The sequence below is a fragment of the Leptonychotes weddellii genome, chromosome 5, assembly GCF_054177405.1.
Source record: "Leptonychotes weddellii isolate Sample4059 chromosome 5, ASM5417740v2, whole genome shotgun sequence".
Classification (NCBI taxonomy): Eukaryota; Metazoa; Chordata; class Mammalia; order Carnivora; family Phocidae; genus Leptonychotes; species Leptonychotes weddellii.
Genome location: NC_138373.1, coordinates 9,326,567 through 9,346,560, shown reverse-complemented (window position 1 = coordinate 9,346,560; position 19,994 = coordinate 9,326,567). Strand labels below are relative to the sequence as shown.

Genomic DNA, 19,994 nt, shown 5'->3' with positions numbered 1-19,994 from the left:
AGAGATTTTAATTATACTGTATCTAAAAAGACCTTTAAAAGTATCAAAGGGCACCTGGCTGGCTCCGTCAGAAGGGCATGCAACTCTTGATCTCAGGGTTGTGAGTTCAAGCCCCATGTTGGGTGTTGAGATTACTTAATAATAATAATATAAATAAATAAATACATGTAGGGATGCCTGGGTGGCTCAGTAGGTTAAGCGTCTGCCTTTGGCTCAGGTCATGATCCCAGGGTCCTGGGATCGAGTCCCACATCGGGCTCCCTGCTCCTTGGGAGCCTGCTTCTCCCTCTGCCTCTCTCTCTCTCTCTCTCTCTCTCTCTCTGTCTCTCATGAATAAATAAATAAAATCTTTAAAAAAAAAAAAAAGAATATAATGTAGAGGAAGTGTCCAGTCCGTCGAGGGCTGGGGCGCTGGTACTTCATAGATACCATCTGCAGTCTTAATAACCACGGCGTTGGCCCCCTGTTGATGGTCCCCGCGGCTCCTTGGGCAGCGTTACGAGGAGGGTGCGGGCTGGGCCATCTTCTCATTTGTGGCTTCCTCCACCTAGGACTGCTTTTCAGAGCAGCTTTTCCTAAAGAAGGTGCCCACCTCATCTGCGGGGAATGGACGGGGTTCCCAGATCCCTGCAGAGGCTCCTTATAATACAGGATTGTCCTAGATCAGGACTGAGGGCCCCCAGGAGTTCAGCCCGGGCACAGGGCACCAGCAGGACAAGGTCTGTGAGCTGGCGATTATTTTCCGTGGTTTATGCCACCTGCAGAGGGCTCAGCCACCTGCCTCGCTTTACCCAGGGGTGGAGCCCCTTGCCCGAGGTCATCGGAACCTGCCTGGAAGACTTTCTTCTGCCTCCTAGGACCCTTTGTGGGTTTTTTTCTTTTTTTTAAATTGTTAGGTCTTCGTATAAATCATTCTCATCGAAATAACACCAGGCAGGGCTCACTGTGCGCTTGTATGGGCCAGGCACTGAGAACAGCCCAGAACTAGGGTGCAGGTGAGGAGGAGCCCCAGGTAGGGCTAGAAGCTGCTGGCCTCTGGGGCTCCGGGGCCTGCTTCCTCAGCCAGCATGGCCTCTGCCTGGTGGGATCTCGGGGGTGGCAGAGAGCCTCGGGGGCCCTCCCCACCAGGGGTCTTCTCTAGATGGGACATGGAAGGGGGGACATCCCTACATAGGATGGAGTGAAAGATGAAATTGCTCCCTACTTGTAAGGAACTGCAGGGTTTGGCCAGATTCTGGAAAACGGGTCCATTCAAGGGAGCCCAAGGGATTGGGGGTGATTATAGTTTGAGGCTTCGCATGGCAGGTGCTCAGTGCCCGTTGTTTGGTTTGACTTTGTGCCCTACACCAAGAGCCGGAGGCTGTGGCCGGTGGGCTCTGCTGCCTCTTGCCTCGGAGCCTAGGTGAAGCACCTGATCTCTCCAAGCCTGTTTCTTCCTCTCGCAATCAGACATAACAAAATTATTTCACAGGATTAACCGGGAGGGTTGGATGAGCTCCTGCAGTAGGTCTGCCTCTCAGCGCAGAGCATCAGTGAACGGCCGTGATCACTGTGGTTGTCAGTCAAGTTCGGCAGCGAAGCCTTTGGATCTCCCAGCTCACAGCTGAGAGATCCCCTGGGTCAGGACCCCCATCCTGGCGGCCAAGGCCCTGGGTGCCACGTGCTTGCCCGTTACCACTGCCAGGGTCCCAGAGAGAGAACCCCTGTGCTTGGTCTCGTATGTCCGGCTTGTCCTTGGAGTTGTGTGGCTTCCCCAGCCCCCAGAGGGCCTGGCTTCCAGTGTTGACACACCATTCTGCCAGGCTGAGAGGAGGATGCTGGTGGGAGCCACTGCCCCACGGCCCCGGGAGGGACTAGAAACCGCAGCTCTGTTGGGCGTGTGGCGGTATCTGCTGGCCTCCCGTCCCCCATCTCTGTTTCATCCACGCTTCAGCCTCTGGCGTCAAGAAGGATGGGGCCTTCTCTGTCTGATGCTGCATCTGGTGGGAAGTGGGGGCGAGGCAGCCTGCAGACCTCCCGGTGCGAATGGGCAGGCTTCCTGAGCCCCATTGCGCAGGAGGCCCCCCTGAGAGGCCCAAGAGCCAGATAACGCACAAAGTACAAAGCACGAGCGTTCAAGCCCTGCTTTGTCTTTTATGAGTGACCTTGAGCTAGTGGCTTCTCTTCCCTCCCACTTCCTCATCTGTAGCCCATCAGAGCCCAGGCCCGGGAGGCAGGCCCCTTCCCTGGGTTTGAGTCCCGATTCTGCTATGTGGCCTTGAGCAAGGCTGTTACCTCTCGGAGCCTCAGGGTCATGCTTCCTCTAATGAGGGGCTGGGCCAGCGCACCCCTCGGCCCAGAGAGCCTGGAGTTCAGCCCCGGGAATGTCGGCAGAGATGGGCTTGCCTCCCACTAACCTCCGCCCCCCGCTTTTCCTGCTCTATGCAGCTGCAGCTCAGGGAGAGGAGACTCTGGAGTGGAGCAAGATGGTTTTCTGGCCCCTTCCTTGGCCCGAGGTGTCTGTGGTTGTCACCAGCTGTCCAGGAACAGTCTGAGAGCCTTTTGTAGGGCCCCGAGCTGACTGGGGCAGAGGGGTGGGGGAGACACAGAGACCACTCATGAGATCTAAGGCCCACCTGGGGTCGTGGCTGGTGTCAGGTTAACAGCCAGGGGCTGGGGCCCACCGGGATAGGGAGGTGGCAGCTTGGAACCCTCGAGAAGGGGTTCATTCACGGCCCTCGATCTTGAGTGACCCTGAGCAGTGAAAGGTGTTGCTCCCGAGGAGGCATGTTGCTGAGCTTTTGAATCCTTGGAACCTGCCGGGAGGGGTTGGGAGATAGGGAGAGACCTTGGGTCGCCCAAGGCCCCACGGCCAGCCACGCCTGCCTCAGTTTCCCCACCCGTGAGCCGGCGCAGACACCTCCCTGTGCCCGCTCGGGCCCTGACCGCTTCCTCTCTCCCCCCACCACCCCGACAGGCTCCCCGCTGCACAAGCAGGCCTCCGGCCCGGTTGCCGCCACCCCCGCCCCCGCCGAGAAGCCGGGCCCCAAGGCGGCCGAGGTGGGCGATGACTTCCTGGGGGACTTCGCGGTGGGCGAGCGGGTGTGGGTGAACGGCGTGAAGCCCGGCGTGGTGCAGTACCTGGGCGAGACGCAGTTCGCGCCGGGCCAGTGGGCCGGCGTGGTGCTGGACGAGCCGGTGGGCAAGAACGACGGCGCGGTGGGCGGCGTGCGCTACTTCGAGTGCCCGGCCCTGCAGGGCATCTTCACGCGGCCCTCCAAGCTCACCCGGCAGCCCACGGCCGAGGGCTCGGGCAGCGACGCGCACTCGGTGGAGTCGCTCACCGCCCAGAACCTGTCGCTGCACTCGGGCACGGCCACGCCACCGCTCAGCAGCCGGGTCATCCCGCTGCGGGAGAGCGTCCTCAACAGCTCGGTCAAGACCGGGAACGAATCTGGCTCCAACCTCTCGGACAGCGGTTCCGTGAAGCGTGGTGACAAGGACCTGCGCCTGGGAGACCGCGTGCTGGTGAGTTCCTCACCCCCACCGCCGCCCCGCCTTCCCTGCAGGCTGGACCCCGGGGGTGGGGGTGGGGGCGGGATGGGGACTTGGGGGGCTCGGGCGGGGCCCAGGCTGGGGCTCTCAGGCCTCATCAGAACCACAGAGTGACCGGGGACGCAAGTAAAGTGAGCTCTGGAGACTGTTGCTGTGTGATCCTGGGCAAGTGTCTTAACCTCTCTGGGCCTCAGTCTTCCCACTGATAAAATGGGTTGGAACGCGAGAATACGTGCGTGTTAGCTCTTGCTGATCTCCTCCAATGATCCAGCCCACCAGCATGGATGCGCCCTGTACTGGAAAAGGCTGAGGACGGGAGCACTCGAGATCCTCGGCCCCGTCACACCTAATCCGCTGTGACACAGGGATCGCTATTGCTGTGGGGGAGAGAATTGGGTCACTGAAGCCAGGGGGACCTCCAGCTGAGTCTTCCTGCCAGGGACCCCTCTTCTCTGGTGGTCCCTGGCGTTGGGGCCAGGTTGCAAGGGGGCAGTGGCCCCCAAATCCTTCTGAGTCTGGATCCATCCTTCCCGAGTCTGGACGAGGCAGTTCTTCCCTGTCATCTGCTGTGGCCAGGCCTGGTCTGGGGGTGGCAAGGTGATGATCGGATGGGGTCTTGTCCTGCTATGCCAAGCCCAGAGCTGGGGTGGCCCCCCCAGACCCACAGTGTTGGTTTCTCAGAGTCCATAGTCTCTCATGGTTCATCACTCCCTCCAATTCCCCCCCCCTCATTTTTCCCTTCCTTCTCCTAGTGTCCTCCATGCTATTCCTTATGTTCCACAAATAAGTGAAACCATATGATAATTGACTTTCTCTGCTTGACTTATTTCACTTAGCATAATCTCCTCCAGTCCCATCCACAAGCAGGGTTTTAGAGGGGAGGGGGGATTGGTTAGCCCGGTGATGGGTATTAAGGAGGGCACGTACTGCATGGAGCACTGGGTGTTATATGAAAACAATGGATCATGGGTCACCACGTCAAAAACCAATGATGTATGGTGACTAACATAACATAATAAAATTAAAAAAAAAAAAAAAGAACCACAGTGTTGGGAAGGAGAGAATAACACATGGGACAGTCCCAGAAGGGGGTCTGGTGGGCTTGGGTGTGAGGAACCAGTGTGAGGTAGTCAGCTGGGGGGAGAGGTCCCTATGTTTGTCAGAGAATCTTCCTGGGGGACAGTGGCGACCACATGCTGGGGGCTCCAAGGCTGAGTCGGGAAGGGCCCATTGTGGGGACCGCAGGAGGGTATCGCTGCCTGGGATTCTCCCTCCCTACCCCGAGGACCTCACTTAAGGCCAAGGTTCCCCCTGGAGGCTCCTGAGAAGAGCATTTGGGCTGGGGCAGGGGGACGAGAGGAAATGTTTACGGTCATTGCCTTGTTGGATCCTCAAGCCCACACTGTGATATAATTTTATCCCCACTTTGTGGATGGAGACACTGAGGCTCAGAAAAGTTTAAGAACTTGCGTAGTAACTTGCCAAGATGCAAACCAGCCCCCGAAGCCTGCCTTCCTGAGTCTCTCTACCCTGGTGATCTGTCTGGGGTCTACCCTCCCACCCCCCGCCCCGGGGCCAGCTTGCCCGCCTGCTTCCCTGTGGACAGAATCACCCGCTGCGGTGATCTGGTGGTGGGCGTGGCCAGACCTGGTCCCCCTCCTCTAGTGGCTTATAGTCTATCAGGGGATAGAGACTGTGATGCATGTGATTGCAGACATCAGTGTTTCCTTGTGAATCTGGATACGTGCCACGAAGAAACACAGTGCTCTGAGAGCCCATCACGGAGGCTTGACCTGGTGGTAGGCATTTCCAAGGCCCGGTGTTAGGCCTGAGATGCAGGGAATGAACTAGAGAAATAGAAGAGTAGCGGGGCTGAGCCAGGAGCAAGGGAGCTGGGGCAGGAAAGTGCCCATGAGGCTGGCGTGCACTGACCCTGCATGTCTGGGGCCGGGGTGGAGGGGGTTTGCTCTGTTTGCAGAGGGAGCCATGGAAGGCTCTATGCAGCAGCATGAGCAGATCCATGCTTTAAGCTCATCTTGCTTGCTGCTTTGTGGGGACAGGATGGGAGGGGGCAGTAGTGGAGCAGGGGAGTGTCCGGGGGCTGCTGTGGGACAGGGGAGGCTGGACTCTCAGGGTCTGGTTAGTGTCACGTGAGTGCCCTGGGTGTGGTCTGCGACCTCTTTGGGGGAGGAAGTGGAGGCTGGGGGGGGGCGGTTTGGCCAGCTCTGGTTGGTCCCCAGGCTGGGGGAGCAGGGAGGTTGAACCCCAGTTTGGTCCTGTCTGGAACTCCCCTTGCACCTGCTCCCCCTTCAGGGGGTGGGAACTGGACGTGCAGGGCAGGGGGGCATACAAGCCCACACGACGTGGGCATTGTTCTAGAAGGGTCTGCCAGGCCCTAGCCCATCAGCAGGGCTGGTAGCAGCCAGAGTGGACGGGCCCTGTTGAGGTCCCACTGCTTTCTTGGGGGTGTCGCTCACCCCAGGCACTGTGCCCAGCACTTTCTATACCTAGTCCTTTTGGGTCCTGCCTGCTGCCTTAGAAGGTGGGAATTATCCTCCCATTTTACAGATGAGAAAACTGAGCTCAGCCCTGGATCACACAGCCTGCCCAGGGTCACGCAGCCGGGAGGCGATAGACCATTCATTCCTCTATTTATACTCATCAACTGTGGCTGCCCTAGAAGCAGGATATGCTTGGATTCTGGGTGGGGGAGAAGAACTTGAACATGGGGTTTGTTTCTGCCGGGTGGATGGAACCCCACCCACCCACCCCCATCTCACCCTAGTCTGCAGCTTCTCTAGGGTTAGTCCTGTAGCCCGGTCCGCTGCTCACTGCCGGGATCCAGCTGGCCTGACCGACCCCGCAACTTGCTGCTTCCCCGCGTGCCCGCTGTAGACACCTGCCACATCACCTTCCTGTCCCTACCCCGCCCTTTAAAAAAGTATAGGCTGGATGTGGGTGACTATAGAGGCCGGAACTTGTTTGAGGACAGGGACTCTAGGAAAAACAATACCCCCCCAAAAATATTGCTTTGCACAGTTTCTAAATCCTGTGATCCTGTACATGCATAATCAGGGCCCTTCCCAGGGGACTTGGAAACGGCTGGTGTAGAAGCTCTTAGCTTCACCAACTACAACACCTGCTTCTGAACGGGGTCAAAGGCATGAGCAGTGTTTATGTTCACTAAGTTGTGCTGTTCTTCAAAGATACCTATGTATCCTGGTTTCACTGGGGCCTCAATGTTACCTCCTGAGGTCCATGCACTAGTTAAGACCTCCTTGGTCTCCCTGCACTCCCCACCCAGGTCCCAGCACCCCCAGAGGCTCCCATCTCACCTGGGATAAAACCCACCTGCCTTCCCATGGCCCCCGGACCCTTGTGACCCACCTGCCCGCCATCAGATGACCCGGCTTGTCTTCCCTCCATCCTGGCCGGGCCCGGCTGCACCAGCCCACTCTCCTTTCCTCCAGTGTCCCAAGCCGGTTCCTGCGCCGGGGACACTGTCCCCCAGGGCTTCCCACAGCTCGCTGTCCCACTTCCACTAGGCTCTGCGTCATGGGCGCTCAGAGATAGAGGCCTCTGATGTCACTCTGCCTAGCCCCTGCCAACCACCTGGATTAAGAGCATTTATTCCCTTCCTCCCCCACTGCCTGTTTCCTGCCACAGCCGGGAGCCCCACACAGCTGTGCCCCCAGTGCCTACTGGAGCCAGGAAGGTGCTGGAACGTACCTGCTGCATGAATGACTCAGGGCCCAGTGGGTGGTCCCGAGCCAGAGGAGCACCACGGGCACCATGTTGGGGTTCCACAGGCTGGTTGAGCCCCAGCTTCCCCTCACTGGTTGCTGTTGAGCTCTGCAGAGGACCCCCGAGGGCCGCCCACCTCTGTCCCCTCCACTCCGCAAGAGCGACCCATCTCCCCAGCCAGCCTTCTTCCTGCCGGCACACCCCATCCCTGCTTCTGCACACTCCCGCAGGTGCCGCTCCCATGAGCCCCTCGCTGTACCATCAGCAGCCCTGCAAGGGGGGCCGGCTTGCCCCCCGCATCCTGACGGCAGAGCTGAACAGCTCTGGGGCGTTGTTCTCTCACCCTGATCGGCTGCAGAGGCGAGCATTTTAAGTGAGTCACCAGTTTGACTTCCTCAGAGGAAAGTCCCCGAGAAACAGATGAACTCAGTCTGCCCCCCGCCATTGCTCCATGAGACCCTGGACCTTAGCTGGTGCTTGGCCCAGGCCGGCAGGGACTCTGGGCCCTGAAAACCCACAGGTGGTGGAAAAGGGGAGGCCTGGGACTCCTCCCTCGGGAGCCTGGGACTCAGTGCACGGTGGGGGTGGATGTGAGGGAGGAGTTCTCTTAGCAAGCATCAGGAGCTCTCGTGCGGTAGGTGAGTGGATAAATAAACTGCTCCATCCAGACAAGGAAATGTTCTTCGAGGCCGTCAAGATAGGAACTAATAGGGGACGCGTGGGTGGCTCAGTCGGTGCAGCGTCTGCCTTTGGCTCAGGTCATGATGCCAGGGTCCAGGGATTGAGCCCCATCTCGGGCTCCCTGCTCAGCGGGGCACCTGCTTCTGTCTCTCTCTCTGCCCCCTACCCTGCTTGTTCTCTCTCTCAAATGAATAAAATCTTCCAAAAAAAAGGAGCTATCAAGCCATGAAAAGACATGTGGGGACCTTAAATGCAGATTGCTCGGGGACAGAAGCCCCTCTGAAAAGGTTCCTTACGGTGCTTTGATTCCAACTATTGACATTCTAGAAAAGCCAAACTTCGGGGACAGTAAAAAGATTAGTGGTTGCTATGGGCTGGGGGAAGGACAGGATGAACAGGTGCAGCCCAGAGGAGTTTTAGGGCACTGAAACTACTCTGTATGATCCTATATTGGTGGATACTTGTCATTATACATTTGTCAAAACCCCCAGAACGTCTACCACCACAAGTCAACCCTGATGTCAACTGTGGACTTCAGCTCTTAATCACGTGTCAATACCAGTTCCTCACTGTAACAAATGTACCACACTAACGCAAGGGGTTAATAAGCGGGGACGGCGGAGGGGAAGGAGGCGCGTGGATATTATGGGAACGCTCTGTGTTTTCTGGTCACATTTTCTATAAACCTAAAATCGTCCCCAAAAATCCATTAATTTTCTAGTAAATTGAATACTAAATAAAGTAAGAAAAGATTGGGGCGCCTGGGTGGCTCAGTCGTTAAGCGTCTGCCTTCGGCTCAGGTCATGATGCCAGGGTCCTGGGATCGAGCCCCGCATCGGGCTCCCTGCTCGGCGGGAGGCCTGCTTCTCCCTCTCCCATTCCCCCTGCTTGTGTTCCCTCTCTCACTGTGTCTCTCTCTGTCAAATAAATAAATAAAATCTTTAAAAAAAAAAAAAAGTAAGAAAAGATTAAAATATAAGAAATAAAAGAGAAGAGGCAGATCCTTAGTCTGGAGGGGTGGGGCCTGCCATACCCAGGTGGAGTCCTGGTGAGTGATCACTGCAGCATCTCAGGCGCCGCAGGGGGACGAGGGTCCCAAGGTTGTGCTGACCTGGCTGGAGGGTCAGCACCACACCCATCCCTTCTGGAAGCCTTTCCACTGTTTCTTGCCTTGCTCCCACCTCTGAGCGAATACCCGCCTGGCTCCGTTGTGCTATAGGAGGGAGGGATGAGGGAAGGATTGGGGCCCAGAAGCCGCTGCGGACCGAGGGTGAAGCAGAGCTCCCTGGGCCCGCCAGGAGATGGAAGTGCACTTCTAGCCACAGATCCCCCACCTGGGGGTAGTGGGGATCTGGGACAGGGGGGCCTGGTCGTTGGGCCCAGCCAGGATTGAAGAAGCAGGAGAGGGAAGCCCATCGGGCTCCACCACTCACAGACCACTCTGAACCTCTGTCTTCATCTGGGAGTGGGGTAACGCTGCCCCCCCCACCCCGCCTACAGAGTTGGGAGGTTTAGGATTCATGTCTTCAATATGCCCAGCACACAGTCCGTGTGGGAGTGGAGGGAGTTTTGATTGGCGAGCCGGTCCACGGGAGGCCTACAGAGGGGTGTTAGAGGAGGTAGCTTTGAGGTTCAGACAAAAGCCGTAGATCAACATGCACGTTTGCTTGTGCGTTTTCCTGAACCTGCCCTAGAACGGCAGGGAAGGGTTTTTTTTTTTTTTTTTAAAGCCTCAAGGACAAAGAGAACAAGAGAGGGGACAGCAACAATGACACCAGAGACCCAGGGTGGCCGAGTCCATGGTCAGTAGTCAGAAGAGCAGAGAAGCAATCGATGTCTCCCTCAGAAAGCCAAGGCTCAGGAGTCGGCCGCATGGTGGCCTCTGGAAATGGGGCTGATGTCAGGGCCAGAAACAGGAGAATTGGCTGAAAACTCTTCTGATGCCCCATCCCTGCCCCACTCTGCCTGGTGACCGTCCCTCCCTCAGATGGACACTTCATCTCCTGAGCGGGTCGGGCAGAGTCTTGGGATGGGGGGGGGGGTCCCAGGTAGGTTGGATTTAAAAAGGAGGATTCAGTGAACATTTGGATCCTGAAGGCTGAGCCCCTTTCCCAGCTGGCTGCTTCTAGAACTCTGGTCACTGAGCCCATGCCCTCCTCGGCGAACATAAGAAGCTTTGCTGTGGACAGTGGCCGGTCCTCTGGGAAATTAGAGAAGTCACACAGGCATTAAGTCTGAACAGAACACCACTGAATATAAGACAGTGCACAAAAAAGCTCTGGGAAATGAAAAAAATCTGATTATACATACAAGAAACCACACAGAAGTCTTAGAAGATGAATTTAAGGAAATTGCCCAGAAAGTAGAACCAAAAGACAGATGGAAACAGGAGAGAAAATAAGACTCAGAGGACCTGTCCAGCGGATCCAATTTCCAAATGCAGCAGTTCTAGAAAGAGAAAACAGGAAAAGGAGGATGGAAGTCAAGTAGGGAATGCGGGGAAATTCCCCAGGATGGACAAGGGTTTCTTGTTTGAAAGGGTCCATGGGAGCGCGGGAAAGGGGTTGGGAAGAGGCTCCCACCAACGCACCTCACTGTGTATCTGCACAGAGAGCAAGTCCTCCAGGTTTCTGGAGCGGGCAGATGGGCTCACCTGCAGGATCGGGACTCAGATGGGCTTGAAACGTCTCATCAACAGCCCTGGAAGACGGACACCTTCGAAATCCTGAAGGAAGGGACCCGGCCAAACTCACTCAAGAGTGAGGGATGTGGGGCGCCTGGGTGGCTCAGTCGTTAGGCGTCTGCATTCGGCTCAGGTCATGATCCCAGGGTCCTGGGATCGAGCCCCGCGTCGGGCTCCCTGCTCGGCAGGAAGCCTGCTTCTCCCTCTGCCACTCCCCCTGCTTGTGTTCCCTCTTTCGCTGTGACTCTCTCTGTCAAATAAATAAGTAAAATCTTTTAAAAAAAAAAAAAAAAGAGTGAGGGATGCAAGTGTTCACACAATGACTTGTACAGGGATGTTATTCACACTGACCAAAAAAGTGGAAACCTCCCAAATGTCCGAGAGTGGATGAACCGGCAAACAAAATGTGATGTAATCCATACGGTGGAATTTTATTTAGCCATAAAAAGGAATGATGCTGATAAATGATACTGCTGCTGATAAGCATGGGGAACCTGGCAAACGCTATGCCTAATGAAAGAAGACTAGACACAAAGGGTCACATACTGGTGATTCCATTGATAGGAAATGCCCAGAATAAGGCAGTCCATGGAGACAGAAAGTACCTGAGTGGTTGCCAGGAGCTGGGGGTGGGGGTCCGCTCCTGGGCATGGGGTTTCCTTTTGGGGGTGATGAAAATGTTCTGGAATCAGATAGCAGTGATGGTTGCAAACTAAAAGCCACTGAATTGTACGCTTTATACTGGTTAAAATGGTGAATTTGATGTAACCTGAATTTTTACCTTGATTAAGCCAAAGGGAGGCTAGAGTAAAAAATAGTGTCCCAAATTGCAAAGGTTTGAAGAGTTTATTTCCTCATGCACCTTTTCTTAAAAAGCCCTGGGGGGATGTGTTTGACCAAAAATAAGGAAGTAAACCAAGAAAAATGGAAGACCTAGGATCCAGGAAATGGGGTCCAGCCCAGGAGAGGCGAAGGGACTCCTCAGGGCGATGGTGCAGGAAGAGGCGAGGCTGGTGGCCCCATGGTAGGTCACGTGGCTGCAGGAGGGTCTTCTTCAGAAAGAACTTGATGGAATTCCCCAGGCCTTTCCCAAATGAGAAAGTTTGGGGTGGAATTAGTCTTTTTTTTTAGATTTTAGTTATTTATTTATTTGACAGAGAGAGACACAGCGAGAGAGGGAACACAAGCAGGGGGAACGGGAGAGGGAGAAGCAGGCTTCCCGCGGAGCAGGGAGCCCGACGCAGGGCTCGATCCCGGACCCTGGGATCAGGACCTGAGCCGAAGGCAGGCGCCCAATGACTGAGCCACCCAGGCGCCACTGGGGTGGAATTAGTGTTAAGTCTGTAAAGGCTAGGCAAACAAATGATCATAAAAGACAATTATCTGGAGGGAAAAATTTGTGCTGGCAAGGAAAAAGCACCTGCAGCCTCCCATACTCATCCATGAGCAGCTTTTACTTAGTCTCTGGAACGGTAAACCTGGAATCCGATCAAAATCGAGACCTCGCTGCTTGGAAAGGGGGTAGAGTCAGGACGTGTGTGCGCAGACGCATATGAGGCAGTGATGAAGGGGAGCTGACGTCTCCCCTTCCTGGATGGGAAGTTGAGGGGGGTAACCCAAAATTGAGAAATCAAGAAATAACACTGTAAGTGTGTCATTTAGAAATCGGGAGGTACCAAAAAATTCAGCTTAGAGAGTTGAAATGTTTGCTTCTGGAGTGAGGTAGAGAAACTTCTAGGGCTTTTTATCTTTTTATTTTTAGAAGATTTTTTAATTTATTTTTGCGAGAGAGAGAGCACACAAGCCTGGGGGAGGGACAGAGGGAGAAGCAGACTCCCCACTGAGCAGGACCCTGGGATCATGACCTGGGCCAAAGGCAGATGCTTAACCAACTGAGCCACCCAGGTGCCCCTCAAATCAGCCTTCCTGACCATCCTTAAATGTACCATTCAATAGTGTTAAGTGCATTCACATTGCTGTGCACCCGATCTACAGGTCGTCTTCGTCTTGCAAAACCGAAACTCGATTCCCATTAAACAATTCCCCATTTCCCCTCTCCCCCAACCTCTGGTGACCACCATTTAACCATTTTTAAGGATAATGTTTATTGACACTCTAGTATGTGGCAGGCACTGCACCTAAGTATTTAATCCTCGGGGGGGGAAGATAAAACAAATGCTTTCTTTTTTTTTAAAGATTTTATTTATTTATTTGAGAGAGAATGAGAGAGAGCACATGAGAGGGGGGAGGGTCAGAGGGGGAAGCAGACTCGCTGCTGAGCAGGGAGCCCGATGCGGGACTCGATCCCGGGACTCCGGGATCATGACCCGAGCCGAAGGCAGTCGCCCAACCAACTGAGCCACGCAGGCGCCCAAAACAAATGCTTTTTATAGATGAAGACGCTGAAGCTCCAAGAGGTCAGGTAACTTGCCCACGCTCGCACAGCTTGTACGTGGCAGAGTTTCCATGCAGGTCTGTCTGTCTCCAAAGCTCTTGCATGGGACAGCCCCGGGAAGCCCTGGTGTTACCTGTATCCCTCCCCACTGCCCTTGGGCCTCTCTCCTCCTCACCCCCACCTTCCCTGTCCCCTGCACACTGGAAGCGAGAGATGGGATGAGCCTGGGCACCTGGGCCGTCTCTGCCTGGGCCCACTGCATCCTCCGGACCTGAGTCTGTCTGTGTGCCAACAGGTTGGCGGGACGAAGACTGGCGTGGTGCGGTACGTGGGGGAGACAGACTTTGCCAAGGGCGAGTGGTGCGGCGTGGAGCTGGACGAGCCCCTTGGGAAGAATGATGGGGCGGTGGCGGGCACCAGGTATGGTGGACTTCCCCCGGGGCGCCTGGGAGGGAGCTTCTCTTCACCTGGGGTGGGTGTGGAGGCTGAGGCTGGGGCATCTGAGGAAGCCCGTGTTGAGGCTCTGGGTGGCTGAGCCAGGCACCACGGTAGAGGTGCTGCCACCTTCCTTCTGTCTGAGGAATGGCATCCCCATTTTACAGACGAGCGAACAGAGGCCAGAGAGGTCATTGCTCAAGGTCAGGCAGAGTCACGGGCAAGTGCTAGGAGAGTCGTCGGTTCTGTGTTCCCTCTTGCATGCCACACGAGGCTATGTGGGGTGGGAGCTGTGGAAACGAGAGGGAGTGGTACCGGCCTCCCGGGAGACCCCCGGGTGACACAGGAAATAATCCAACACTGTCCAGTGCCCTACAGCCCCGGATAGGGTCACAGCTGGGCTCCAGGTCTCACGCCCTCTCTGATGAGAGAGAACTGGCTGCCGGGAAGGCTGGGTTGGGAGGGTGGCAGGCTGGGGCCGGGGGTGTGAGGTTCTGGGTGAGCAGCGTCTGCCAGGGTCATGGGGCCCCACTGCCCACGCTGGCTGTGCCTAGGCTGGGCTGTGACGGATCTGGAAAGGACTGGTGACTGTGGTTCAGGCCAAGCCACCAGGGGAGGAGCCATACTTCACCCAGCTCTTGCAGGAAAGTAGGCTTTTTGCTTCTGCAGTAGGCTTGAGGAAGGTCTGCTACGCAGGGGGGACGGTCCTGGCAAAGAGCTGCCTGCAGGAGGAGGCGGGATGGGGAGGCACTTTCAAGGCGAGGCAAGAACTGGACAGAACCAGCTCCCCGGTCCCGTGTGGAATCTGTGTCCCGAGAGGTTTGGAGAGAAGATAGTCCCGAGTTCCTGTGGCAACACTGTGCCTTCCTGTTCGCAAGATGGGTGTTTCTCTCAACTCACTCTTGCCTTCAGAATTTGGGGGCAGGTGGGGCAGCAGCCCCCACCTCCAAGGTGTCTCCTTCAGGCTTTGGTTGCTCCATGCTGGGAGCTCCATGGGCAGGGCTCAGTGGGGTTCCTTGGGTCTGGGGTGGCCCAGGGGCAGTCGTGAGAGTGGAGGCTGCAGATAGGGCTGGGGGGGGGGCTCTGAATGGTGTGTGGGAGCCAAGCCCAGAAGACTGGGGAGTCCAGTCCTGGCATTGCCATTTAGCCTCCTGTGTGACCTCAGGCAAGTTCCTTAACCTCTGAGCCTAAATCTCATCTGTGAAACATGGATAAGAGTAGAGTGGCTGGGGGATAGAAATGAGCACTCACATAAAGGGACCGGTGCAGAGTGGGTACTGGGTAATTGTTATAACTCCTGACTCCTCCTAAATATGCCCAATGGCTATTTATGGCTGCAGAGAATCTCGGGCCCTATTCCCCTCTGTTCTCTTTCTGGGAGTCCCATCTATTGGTCATGGGGTGAGGTTGTTGGGACCCCAAGGACAAGCCTCTCTGCTGGGGGAGGCTAGGGGAGGCTAGAGGCAGCTCTGGGCCATGGGGCCGTGACGGCAGTGTGGGTCTCTCCTGCCTCCCCCAGGTACTTCCAGTGCCCACCCAAGTTTGGTCTCTTCGCGCCCATCCACAAGGTAATCCGCATCGGCTTCCCGTCCACCAGCCCAGCCAAGGCCAAGAAGACCAAGCGCATGGCCATGGGTGTCTCGGCACTGACCCACAGCCCCAGCAGTTCCTCTATCAGCTCCGTCAGCTCTGTGGCCTCCTCCGTGGGGGGCCGGCCCAGCCGCAGCGGACTGGTGAGGGTGGAGCCGGGGAGGGGTACCCTGGTGTGTGGGTGTGGGGGGGGTAGGGACAGAAGGATCCAGGTGTCCCAGTCTCCCCTGACTTACTCTGGTTCCAGGTCTCTCTCCATGGGGTTTTTGAACAAAGGTGAAAGCTTAGGGACCCCTAGCTGGCTCAGTCAGTGGAGTATGCGACTCTCGATCTCAGGGTCATGAGTTCAATCCCCACATTGGGCATAGAGTTTACTTAAAAAAGAAAAAAAAAAAAAAGATGAGAAAGTTGATATCTTTTAATAAGAAAGATTGATCCATTTACATTTATTGTTATTTTTATGTCACTGATTTGTCAGTAGCCTAACCCTAACCCCTTTCCTGGGAGTTAAGGAGGGTCATACAGATATAGGACAGGTATTATGGGAGGGGGCAGGTGCAGGGCAGGGGGTTCAAGGTTGCCAGAGGCACCCTGGGTGAGGGGAGAAGGCAAGGCTGCCCTGCTGGGCACAGGGCCTTCTGTGCAAGCTGAGGCTAGGTTGAGAATCTAGAATGTGTGCAGAGAAAGCGGCCCAGGTGAGGGAGTCCACCATGAGGCAGAGCCCAGGTGCTGTGACTGTTGGGGGCCATGACTCCCCCGAGAACCGGGAGTTCCATGGATCTCGAACATCCCCCTACGTAGAGCCTCTAGGGCACTGGCCGGGAGGAGCAGGGCCCTGGGAGGCGAGGCGCTCGAGCTGCTGTCTGGATGGTGCTCCAGATCCCTGAGTCCTGCCCGCACCCACGCCTTCCTGCAGCTCACGGAGACCTCCTCGCGCTATGCCCGCAAGATATCGGGCACGACTGCCTTGCAAGAGGCGTTAAAGGAAAAGCAGCAGCACATCGAGCAGCTACTGGCTGAGCGGGACCTGGAGCGGGCCGAGGTGGCCAAGGCCACGAGCCACATCTGTGAAGTGGAGAAGGAAATCGCCCTGCTTAAGGCGCAGCACGAGCAGGTGGCTGGGCCGGCAGGGCCGGCGGGTGGGGGGTGCCCAGAGGGTCAGCCTTGTGGGCCACCTTCATGCAGAGAATCCTAACCTCCCCCCTCAGCCCTCCTCCTGGTGGATCCGGAGCCTGGCTATCTCGTGCTTTTTCCTACTTAACTAGAGTGGGAGCATTTTCTAGGTCATGGAAAATTCTTCCCTGTTTCCGAGGCTGTGTGGCCATCTATCACGAGCTGTGTCTTTACCAACGTGGCCAGTGCCCTGTGGTGGTTCAAGTTATTTCCAATTACTCACATTGTCTAAATACACTCATGTACACGTTTTTTGGTCTACACCCGTCCACGTTTCAGATCGTGCTTTCAAGTAGATCCGTGGTGCAGGGCGCCCTCGCCCGTTGACTTGGGTCTGCTGCAATCACTTGCCTTCTCTTCCCTGCTGGAGATGTTTGTCTCCTACGTGACAGATCCTTCCTGGGTCCCCATCCCCACCGGGAGCCTGGCTCAGCCCGCCGTCAAGTGCTGGGATGATTAAGGCCAGGCTCCCGTGTGTGCTGGGACAGAGGCCTTCCCAAGACAGCAGGTCTTAGGTTCTTAGGGGTTGAGGGACGTGGCAGGCACTGGGGTGCTGGGTACTGGGGACAGGTGGACCTGGGGTTCCCACTGGGTGAGGCTGGCCTCTGCCATTCCTGGAGCTCGGCCGTGCCCTCCTCCCTCACAGCGAGGCCCACGGTCTGTGCCCCACCGGTGGGGGTGGCCCGAGTGGCAGGCCCGGCTCCTCGCGCCCCCACGCCTCTCTCGCAGCCCTCCCCCGCCTGGACCCCGGCCCGGGAGGAGGCTGACGCTGCGCTGGCCCTTGCTCGGGGCCCAGTATGTTACAGAAGCTGAGGAGAAGCTGCAGCGGGCCCGGCTGCTGGTGGAGAGCGTGCGGAAGGAGAAGGTAGACCTGTCCAACCAGCTGGAGGAGGAGAGGAGGTATGGGCCACCACCCCTGCCCTGGGCCTGGGGGACATCTGAGCTCTGCGGGCCTGCCCCTCATCTGCAAAGTGGGGTGATGATCCCCATCTCTGCAGGCTTGATGCATCACCACATCTGTCCACCACATCCGTTCCTGAATGGTGGTGGCGGGGTGGGCTCGCTGCACCTGCCCTCCCGGCCCGTGCAGTGCATCCTGAGGGGAACACGCAGGGTGGGGACCCCCCTCATGCCGGCTGCATCCACAGAGCTCCCAGCTTGGCTGGGTCAGGACCCCGAGGCTCCGAGAAGCAGCTCCAAAGGGCCCCTCAAAACACCTTGCTTCTAGGAGTCAGCCCCAGGCTGAGGACTTCCCTGCGTAGTCTCTCTCAATCTTACCATGAGCCCGGGAGGCGGCTATTGCCCCCCCATGTCACAGATGAAGAAACTGAGGCTCAGAGCGGGCGGGGATTTGCCTGAGGCCACCAGGCTGTTGGTGATGACACGGGTTCTTTCTGTCCTGCCACAGCGGCCAGTGGGGACTGTGGTTCCCTCTGTGTGGGGCCTCTGGCCTGACTTGGTCCTGGGGTCACCTAGCGGGACAAGCCGACGGGACAGGGCTTCTCTTGCCCCAGGGCCTCTCCCTGTCCCCTGGCCGACACCCAGATTTCTGGGGCTCCCTCCCCTCCGCCATGCCTCAGGCAGCCCCCCATCCTCAGCCCCCACTTGGGGGCTGTTTCGGGGCTTTCAGCTGAGGCCTGTGAAGCACAGGCTGTTGTTACCGTCTGACTTGAGGAGAAAGGGCTTATTCTGCCTGAGACAGTTTTCGGGGCCCACACATCTGGTTCCCATGGTGACAAACAAAAAACTTGAACATGTCCTGGGGGTTGTGTTCATGAAGGGCCTGGGTGCGGGCCCCTGGGCTTGCTGGGTGGCCTTGGGCAGGTCTCTTGCCCTTCCCGGGGCCCCGTCTCCCCATCTGCAGGCCGGGAGCTGTCAGGAGGCCCCGGGAAGGGCAGCTCCGTGAGCGGTTATGTGCCCGCACCTCCCCTGTGCTGTCTTGGCACGTGGGTGGGTGACTGTGTCTCCCTGAGAGTGGCTCCTGACGCCTGCAGCAGGGCAGTGGGGACACTCATCGGGGAGCAGCCCCAGGACTCTGGCGCCCTGATTTTGCGGGGAGGGGACGAGAGTGAGGTCAGCAGGGGAAGAAGCCCACGCTCCCTCCCTCCCTGAGGACTGCTCATGCAGAAGCAGGACAGCCCCTCCTGCCACCCCATCCCACAGCCACCCTAGGGAGGAAGGATGTTGCCTGACACGCCTCCGTTTTAGAGAAGCCGGTGGTCTCAGAGTAGAGCACGGGGCCGGCAGTTGGGAGGGCTAGAGGTTTCCAGGAGGCTCTGCCCCCATCAGCCAGGACTCTGGGACGGTTGGTGCCTTCTGTGTGGTCTGAGCACGGGGTGAGGCCCACGGCTCTGAGCCCAGCCGGCTCAGCCACCTCTCCCCCTGCAGGAAGGTGGAGGACTTGCAGTTCCGAGTGGAGGAGGAGTCCATCACCAAGGGAGACCTGGAGGTAATGGTCGGAGGACCGCCCCCCCCCCCCCCCCCCCCCCCCCCCGCTTCTCCCCTGGCCCCTATCCCCGCACCCAGCCCTTGCAGGGCACATGGTCCTGAGGACCAGGCAGCAGCTCTGGCCTCCCTGGGAGGGGGCTGGGGACATTTCAAGGGAGAAATCCAGAAGGGGCCTCTGGGAGAATGGGGAGGGGCAGGTCATGAGAGACTCAGAGGGTGTCAAAGTGGGGGGGGGGGGAATGGCTCAGCTCCAAGAGCCCCAGGGGGGCCATGCTTCCTTTTGTTTGGCAGCCAGGTGGGGTGGACCAAGGTTAGCCATAGGACATAGTGGCTGGACTCCCCTGTCCCTTCTTTGTTGGACAATAGCACTGAAGGTGTCCCTTGGGTCCTTCATTTGTCTTGGATTCCAGGTGACATTTTGGCTGGAAGTAGCTTGCTATTGAGTCTCAGAGCTTGTAGGTGGCAAAACAGCCTCAGAAAGTCAAAGGGACTCACCCAATCACGGAGCGAGGCAGCAGCCCCTGGGACCAGGACCCAGGACTCCTGGCTCCTGAGCTCAGCCCATGAGGAGGACCACTTAGGGCGCCTCCTGAGTTACAGCACCTGGACAGGTGGTCTGGGCAAAGGTGAACCTTTCACTCTCCGCTCCACTCCACCGTCTCTGAGCTGAGGGACAGGGGGTGCTCCCATCAGTTAGTGAAGGCCCCCAGCCACCCCCAGCCTTCCTCACCATATCATGCAGAGACCTCAGGGCTCACGAGGCCTCCGTTGGGTGGGCAGGAATGCCTCGCTGCTGTGGTCCTCCTAGCTCCCTGGGAGGTGACAAGGGATGAGGACTCCTGGAGCTATCAGATGGGGCAGGGGACAGTGAGTTCAGTCCTCCACACGCTGGCCTGGGCCTAACTGGCCCTGGGCAGTCCCTTCCCTCCCCAGGCCTCACTTTGCTCATCTGCAAAATCAGGAGGTTGAACTAGGTCGGTGATTCTCAGACTTGAGAATTCATCACCTAGAGGGTGTGTTCAGACACAGTGCTGGGCCCAGCCTCAGAGTGGCTGTTCGGTAGGTCTGGGTGGGACCTGAGAATTTGCATTTCTAGAAAGTTCCCAGGTGGATGCCCGTCTAGGGACGATACTTTGGGGATCATTGCACTAGATCTTTTTTTTTTTTTAAGATTTTATTTTTAAGGAATCCCTACACCCAACATGGAGCTCAAACTCACAAACCCGAGATCAAGAGTCTCATGCTCCACTGACTGAGCAAGACAGGCGCCCCTGCACTAGATCATTTCTTTTTTTTTTTTTTTTTTAAGAT

At 57.1% G+C, this 19,994-nt stretch overlaps 1 protein-coding gene across 2 annotated transcripts in view; it reads left to right on the top strand.

Annotated features, from left to right (window-relative positions):
- LOC145721516 (CAP-Gly domain-containing linker protein 2-like) overlaps positions 1-19,943 on the top strand; it is a 35,634-nt gene extending 15,691 nt beyond the window's left edge. Inside the window, exons 3-8 of one of the 2 annotated variants that reach the window (XM_081819576.1) lie at positions 2,957-3,507; positions 13,333-13,457; positions 14,992-15,205; positions 15,979-16,176; positions 17,032-17,135; positions 18,624-19,943. In XM_081819576.1, the coding sequence (XP_081675702.1) occupies positions 2,957-3,507; positions 13,333-13,457; positions 14,992-15,205; positions 15,979-16,176; positions 17,032-17,135; positions 18,624-19,011 (1,580 nt within the window). In that variant the 3' untranslated portion in view covers positions 19,012-19,943. The remainder of the gene's footprint in view (positions 1-2,956; positions 3,508-13,332; positions 13,458-14,991; positions 15,206-15,978; positions 16,177-17,031; positions 17,136-18,623) is intronic. The other variant, XM_081819575.1, reaches the window with a different exon arrangement.
- The last annotated feature ends 51 nt before the right edge of the window (positions 19,944-19,994 follow it).